At 43.1% G+C, this 8,004-nt stretch overlaps 1 protein-coding gene across 9 annotated transcripts; it reads right to left on the reverse strand.

Moving 5' to 3' along the window:
* Positions 1-1,789: 1,789 nt before the first annotated feature.
* Positions 1,790-5,975, reverse strand: LOC124657262. 9 transcript variants are annotated; one of them, XR_006988787.1, is made up of 7 exons: positions 5,623-5,715; positions 4,522-5,128; positions 3,881-3,958; positions 3,481-3,558; positions 2,775-2,949; positions 2,469-2,679; positions 1,790-2,329 (listed from the first exon to the last, which is right to left on the reverse strand). XR_006988787.1 is itself a non-coding variant. In XM_047195842.1 (3 exons), the coding sequence occupies exons 1-3, from the start codon at positions 5,238-5,240 to the stop codon at positions 4,538-4,540; spliced, it is 540 nt and encodes a 179-aa protein (XP_047051798.1). In that variant the 5' UTR covers positions 5,241-5,339; the 3' UTR covers positions 4,322-4,537. The 9 variants fall into 9 exon arrangements, 1 of the variants encoding a protein (XP_047051798.1); XR_006988784.1 differs by having other exon boundaries at positions 3,481-3,958; positions 5,623-5,975; XR_006988785.1 differs by having other exon boundaries at positions 2,775-3,558; positions 5,623-5,716.
* Between the last annotated feature and the right edge of the window lie 2,029 nt (positions 5,976-8,004).

Raw genomic sequence — 8,004 nt, forward strand, 5'->3', positions numbered from 1 at the left:
TGGATGAGTATTGTGACCTCCCAAAATTCTTGATGGTCCTAAAGAGCTCATTGGTATCATATTTTACTTTGAAGGAAAAGATCGCGAAGTTTTCCCCATACATGGAGGGTATACCCGATCCAAGTTTCACTATCAGATATAAGAAAAAAAAAGTTTGATTCATCTAGAGCCCAAAGGATAAAAGAAAAAAAATAAAGATAACCCAAAATAGCATAGATATATGTACAACTCCGTTCGGAACTATAAGGCATGAGAGCTTTTTTATATTGTTAGAAATTATAAGGTATATCTCATTTATTGTCCACTCTCCCCTAATGCATGCTCTTCTTTTCTTTCTCCTCTATGACACATGTAAAGCTATTGGTGCGTGCAGTAATTAAGGATGAAAGTTATGATTTTTTTTGGTCTTAGTGAATTGCTACTCTGGCTTTATAATCTCAAACGGAGGAAGTATGTTCTTTTTTACTTCCGACATAATATAAAGTTTACCGGACGTAAAAGTCATTTAAACGTCTCTTTGTCATGTGTGTATAGATCGATCCTGTATATGGGCTATCTTCTCTAATCTTGTGTAACCATGAATCCATCCTACAAGTACACGACTTCGTTAATATCACTGTTTGCACTGCAAGCTATGTTAACTACATATCTAGTTTTAACATTTTACAAAAAAATTAACAACCCTCAGAAATTGTATAATGTAGGTGATAACAAATGCATTTCAACGAGCCATCCAAATAGAAACGTATGTATGCAAAACTAGAAGAATCCATTATGTTTTTATATTAGACTATGATAACTATAAGCGAAGTTATTTAAAGCATGACGTACAAAGCATGCATCTGTGGTTTTTAACTTATTATGATACCCAAATTTAGCTTGTAAACCATAATTTTACCAAGAAAAACCCGATAAAGAATGTTCTAGGAATTCGATTATACTCTACGAGTTCCTTTAATTCTTTTCCTAATGATACACTGGAAACCACTATTAAGATGTTTGTTTTAATGTACACAATACATATTTGTACCAAAAAATTAGAATATTTAAATTTAAGTTAAACTACTCAAACAAATAATTTAAGGAGGCATGTAATTTGTAGTTATTTATTTTTCACATTTAAGGATTATAGGCTTGAAGATAGGCCGATGTCCATAAATAATAAGACGAACATAACTATGGTTACAAATTTAAATATGATTAGTTTCGAATCATAGTGTATCATATATATAGTACAAATCACAATATTATTTATTAGAAACATTTACATGTGGCTAAATATGCTAATTAAACTACAATCGGTAGGACTTCAGTAAAATAAAAACTAATTAATTAAGTATAAAAGTTGAGTATAAATGAGTTGATGTGGGTGTAGCAAATGTAAAAAATAAAGGAGTCGGAATACTGTTGGGCTCGTCAGCACTTGTAGTGGATGGAGTTACAGGTCGTGCAACTTTAGAAGCAATAATTTGTACAAAACATTCGGGAGTGGATACAAATGTAAATTTTAGACGTATATGTCTGCCATTGGGTGATTGACAGATGGTTGAACGGTCAAAAATATTAAAATATGAAAAGCATTACTAGCAATGCCGACCTGATTGCATTATGGCTAGTAAAACTGATAACTTAATACTACTAATGAAGGGAGGCCTCCAACATCAATAGACATAACCTTGTACTAGGAAGGTTAGGCGCGGCGACACGCCGCGCCCGTGGGACGATATTCATGGAATTACACAGTAGATAGACTGGAAAAAAAATAGAACTTAGTACAACATCGAGAAAATGCATGAAATTAGTAGCGGTACTTAGAGAAATTGTGAGCCAATAGAAACCATACAAAGTAAACAGTTGTAACGCCTAAATTTTCTCTGACTGGTACAACAGGCTATGTTAAACCAGAGAAAACATGAACTTATTTTGGCGGAAGAGATTATAACCATAAGCAATAATACAACGGGCTATGTTACAAATTAAATCTGACAGCCATCATAAAACACACGTAGAGACTAATCATAGTACTGTCTAAGCAAAGTACACTAAGTCTGGGATAGCACTAGCCTCTATAGATACATCAAGTACTGGAAATCTGCAGTTACCATCAGTGGAGACTTGGATCAGATCCGTGAGATGTAACTGTAGCACTTAGATGTAGTGTGTGGCTGGTATGGTTGCAATGGGCACCATAAAGTACATTAAAATGTAGTGATTGTATTGCCAAGATATGAGGTATTGTCATCTGTTGGAGTTGTGTGCGCCTTCACCCAAACAAAAGGACCTGGCAGACAGTAGAAGACTGCTTGATCCGCAAAAGCAGTATGCTTATCTGCTTATAGAACAAAAGTATACAGTTTTTCAGGGAAATATTGGCATGGAATACTAATTCATGGGCTAGTAGCATGTAGCCTGACAGACAAAAAAAAAAGGCAAGAAACCACTCTGCACTGAAAACTCCGTCAACAAACCTGACGGATGCACCAGAGATGACCAAACACTGGGAACCTCCTCCCCATGGGTGGCTAAATGTACACCTTCGTTGCTGACAACAACAATGGAGCTACAGGCATGGAGATTCACAACGAACTGGGCAAAACAATAGTTGCTGCAGGCAGTGTTCTGAACAACTGCAACAACGCTGAAGAAGCTGAAGCATGGGCCTTTCTCCATGGAATGCACCTTGTAAAAGAGCAGATATCGGAACCTTTTATTTTTGAATCAATTGCGCCTCAATCGTTAAAGCTGTACAAAGCGGATGCAACACGCTATCGTACCTGAGGGGTATTATTGCATGAAGTCAGAAACTGTATGTCTAATAACCAGAACTGGAGTTGTGTTTCAGCTGAAGGGGTGCAAAACAATGTTTCCCATGAATGTGACTGTAGTCACTGTAACCAACCGTATCACTTTTCTGAATAAAATCTTCCCTTTTAGCCCTCAAAAAAAGTACTGGCAATGTTGCAAGACAAATCAGTTAACTGAAGTTGAGCAATCTAAGGGAACACACACAACTTAACCATGTTTAGGTGTGCACTCTATTAGTTCAGTTTCTCCACCGTTGATCCATTGTTCAAATTACAGATAACATTTATGCGAAGACATGAATGGGTAATCTTGGGAGAAATGTAGCAGAAATGCATTATCATTTAGCATCTTCACTCGAGCAAAGTGTGTGAGATCAAAATTCCTCTTTACAAAGAAAGGCATGCTCGACAATAGACTGATATTTGCTGATCAAAAAAGTAAATTCTCTGAGAAGTTAATACGATTAAGAAAATCAACATCTGAAGTAAACTCATGTTGCTTGCATATCCGGGGTTTAGCACCTGAACCTCATTGAGTAATTAAATATTTCTTCAAGGGTAGCCTAATATTTATTGACACCTAAATATTTCCTGAATATCTTTCATGAAGCTAGCTGTCTTTCATATATATCATTTGACAATCTAGCCATTTCGTATCCTCTGTCAATATACTTACATCTTTATTGTACTTCACCAACTATGTCAGTTATTCGTCAACTAATTGACTTTTCTCTTCAATTTTGACTTCACTCATCTGTAGAATATAACATGTAACTTTAAACAGAACATTATGACTTGTATAATTAATTTCTAATTTGCGGATGGTAAAAGTCTCTACTCTACCTGGTGGCATAAACTATAACTGCAAAAGGAATTTAATTTTTTTATTTGCAAATATTAGAAGTCTATGAGCGCCCTGTTATGAATAAATTACTACAAAAAACTTTTTAATGAAAATACAGTCAAAGTTATTGCATTAATTATCAAGGGGAACATTCGGCTTTTGAGTCAGTCAAATCAATACATCCTATTTATGTACCAGAGAGTCAACGGAGAAGAGGATAAATTGTTCGCACCTCAGAGTTGCCGGCGTGTTGGAGAGTTTGATGCGGAGTGGGAAAAAAAGAAGGCAAGAAAACTTACAGCCCAGCCAGCTGAAGAAACAGAAAAGATGCGATGCAGTTAAGTAGTACTACGAAGAGCATACATCCATGTACAAAAACTGCAACCAGGTTAAGCAATACATGGTCTTCTGGATTTAGCCTCTAATCCAATACACTTACAATTTCATTAGCTTGCTGAATACATGCTGTATTTTTACCCTCAAAGCAAGGAACTGGGAGCAACTGAATCCCTCAAAGCAAGGAACCGGTAGTTTCCATGTAAAAGAAAATAAACAGAGAAAAATAAAGAGATCCAAAATAAAATCCCACGCATCTACGGTGCATGAACAGTTACATATGGAGAACGTGTGAAGCCGGTAATGGCGAAAACAAAGACATCAACAGTGCCCATGGTTAAAGCAAAGGAGTGTTGTTTTTATATAGGTAATAATGTATAAAAAAAACATGCTTTTCATCTCCTGAATATTGGTGCAAATTGTATATGCCAAAAATTTAGTGATATACAGGAATCGATCTAGGGATAAGTGAGTAAGCAAGAAAGCATGACATTCACGCTGTTTAATAAAATGTTTCAGGAAAAAAAAGGTGCATACCAATTGATTCAGCATGTCAGAAATTGCTTTCATAGTAACCCAATATCCAGAGCAAGGGGAGGTCTACAGGATCCAAAATTCTGGCTATTCTTCCCATGATTGTCTCTATACTTCTTTCTCTCGCTGAATCTTTGACATAGTTATGACAGTTGGCGGCGTAATAACTACATGTACTACGAACAAAATCAATCCATAAGTGTACCCAGAAAGATTCAAAACTGCCTGACTTTTACCTGACATGGGGAGGCCAAAAACTCCATGCTACTGTAAAATCCCCTTCTGAAGGCTGAGCTGCCCATTGAGCATCGCCCATGTGGGACGCCGCAGCAGGACCACTCATTAGACTGCAGCAGAGTGGCTTGGAACCGACGGTGCGCTCACAGATGAGGAGAAGGCAGCAGCAGTGCCGGCCATCGAGCCACCGCATGCCGGACCAGCCGCGAGGTTGATGATAAACAGCCAAATGCTTGACCAGCCGGTGAGATGGAGCGACGTTGTCTAGGTGAGAAGCTGCAGCTTGGAAGCCAAAGCACATCGGCCGGCCATGGAAGAGATCGGTCAGGGAAGGCTTGCGGCAGTGCACGTGATGGCGGTGCGAGAGGGCAGCCTACAAAACAGAAAATGGAATCAACAACACACATTAATCAGAAAAGAACACCCAAGAATAATGTCCATGACAATCATTATACAGTAATCTAAACCTCAACCGAGAGATGCATGTATCAGTCAGCCACCACCAACACGTTCAGAACCTGCACCAGTTTCTCCCCGTTGACAGCGCCACCCAACGCCTTCTTCTCGTCGGAGCTGAAAGCCACCGCTCCACCACCGCGCCTCCGCCACACGCTGCAGCAGCCACGGCGGCCGCGGTACCGACAAAGGACGTCAGGCGCAGCATCGAGGACCTCGGCTGGCGCGCAAACCTCGCCGGCTCTGTCCTCTCCGTCCGCGCCGGGACCACCCCTGACTCTCGCCACCATCCCCCGGGCCCTGGCGCTGCAACCTCCTGCGGCGCTTGGCGTGTTGGGGAAGAGGAAGGCCCCGATCGTGAAGAGGAAGGGGGCGATTAAGAGGAATTCGCGGGATCGAAGGCTAACCCACCTCAACTCAGCGACCATGGACGGCCGGACGTGGGGACAGGACGAACATATAGGGAATGGAGTGATTGCCTCTGCCCACACGGACCGCCGGCGCGCCCTCCGCCGCATCGCTCACGCCCTCGCACATGAACCTCCTGCGTGCGGCAACTTCTGGCAATGGTGACGCTGCCGTGGACCTCAAGTGGATCCGCGACCAGCTCGTCCTCGCCCTTTTGCGCCCTCTGGCCTCTGGAGGTCGACCGGAGGCTTGTGGCCCTAATGGAAGCCCCAGCACGTACGACGGCTTGGGAAGGAGAGGAGGGCGCGACTGCGGCGGCGAACGGCGATGGCGTCGAATCGGGGTGGCGTCTTGGATGGTGGCCTGGCGGAGGCGTGCGGTGCTGAGAGAGGGGGAAATTTGCCTAATTTGCTGAGAAGTGGGCTGCCTCGATTGTTTCATGGTGGACCCCACTTCCTAACATCACCGCTTTGACTGTACCGTAACCAAAAATTGACGAACCGAGAAAGAAGGGCAGATTGAGAGGCTGTAAGTAAAATTGCCGACGCGGCAACCCACGATTGGAGGAAAAGAAAGTGTCTACAGTTACCAAATCGCTGAGGATTTAGCAAACCTGGTTAGCTTTGATATATAGTAAATATGTAGTGCTTGATTTGTCGTTCGATAGTTGACACTATGGTTTGTTGTTAGAAGCTGGAACAAAACTATTGCACCTTCTAGTATCTGAATAAGTCATATTTTGTTTTTTCCTTATCTATTATATACTAAAAGCACAATACGAATGTCTAAAATAGAGACACCACATTAATCCACATCATCAAAATTATTTTAACGGTTAGATCTATAATTTTAACGGACAAAATTGAAAGATTTTACGTACAAAAATATGTTTTATGGAAACACACGAGAATATGTGTACCACGTTTGATGTGTAACACATGAATCAGCCCCATCCAGATTTAAGTTTGCTACGTTAGGCCCACATCCATGTAGTTAATGGAAACAAGGATATAGAAAATACAATTAGTCCGGATCAGGATTAGCTGTGGCCAAACGTGCTTTTCTAGGATTCTATTCCAACTTCATACACGCAGTCCTATTTCAGAAAGGACAGTACTGGGCGTCCCCCGGGGGATTTGATTTCCCAGCCCCGGGTCCCTACGTCGACATCGCTGTCCTTTGCCGCCGGCAGCAAAGAAATCCCGTTTTTGCTACAGTGTAGCAAAAAACGGTTCGGTCACGAAAGAAAAGAAAGAGGATGAGCTCGCCGGACAGACCACCGGAGACTCGCCGGAGACCTCGCCGGAGAGCCCGTAGCAAAAATATATGCAATTGTAGCAAAAATGAATATCGTCAAAAACATCAACAGGGAACTCGCCGGAAACCCAAGTAGCAAATATATTGTGCAATTGTAGCAAGACCGTAAAAAATATTGTAGCAAAAATTCATTTGTACGTTGCAAATCCAAGTAACAGAGACCTCGTCAAAGACAGCGTCACAAATCTCGTAGCACAATTTATGTACTAAACTAGCAAAACTACAGAACTATTATAGCAAAAGATCAATGCTATCATAGCGAAACCTTCAATAATTATACCGGAAAATTATGCACAATTTAGAACTATCGTAGCAAACATTTTAACGCTATGATGCCATTCCCTAGAACATATGGTGCAAAAATATAAAAAAGTTGTAGCAAAAACGTTAGCGACCTATGAACTAGTGGTAGGTAGGAACATTGGAAAATTGGACTCGTCGGAACACACACAGGAAACCACACGTGGGATCACCGGGAACACCATTGACGAGCGGCAGCTTGGCGTCGAGGCGGCGCGCTGCTGGTTGCAGCAGGAGGCGGTGAACCGGTCGGCTGGCCGCGGCGGTCATGGCCGGAAGCCGGAGCGGTAGATGTCGTCGTCCACAGTTCCCGCCCCCACGCTCATCTCGCCGAGAGCCGACATCGCGCCGGTACACGGGATCCGCGCATCAGGAGGCGATGAAGCGGTCGGCGTTGGTCGCGGCGGCCATGGCCGGGAAGCCGGAGCGGTAGATGCTGATCTCGTTGAGGCAGCAGCCGACGTCGACGCCGGCTCACGGGATCCGCGCGGACGATAGGGAGGCGGCAACGCCATCGATGAAGCCCTGCTGCCTAGGATCCATGGCGGTCGCTCTTGCTGCGGGGCTCCTCCGATGGCCCCCGGCGGCGGAGCTTCCTGCGGGAGGCGTGTGAGGCTAGGGATGCAGCGTGCGTGGCCGGAGCTGCGGCTGTGTGTGTGGTTGGGGAGCAGCGGCGCGTGGCCGAGAGAAGGGGAGAGGAGCGAGCGGTCGTGCTCCTCATCAAGAAGATAAGGCTGGATCCAGGAAAGAAAAAAAAAATTGAGCGGT

The sequence above is a fragment of the Lolium rigidum genome, chromosome 5 (genome assembly GCF_022539505.1).
Source record: "Lolium rigidum isolate FL_2022 chromosome 5, APGP_CSIRO_Lrig_0.1, whole genome shotgun sequence".
Classification (NCBI taxonomy): domain Eukaryota; kingdom Viridiplantae; phylum Streptophyta; class Magnoliopsida; order Poales; family Poaceae; genus Lolium; species Lolium rigidum.

What these genes read in the sequence shown, in the direction of transcription:
- LOC124657262 (XM_047195842.1), bottom strand. An exon ending in TTTTGGCCTCCCCATGTCAG is followed by an intron (nt 4,686 to 4,754) that starts GTAAAAGTCAGG and finishes TAGTACATGTAG; the next exon opens with TTATTACGCCGCCAACTGTC.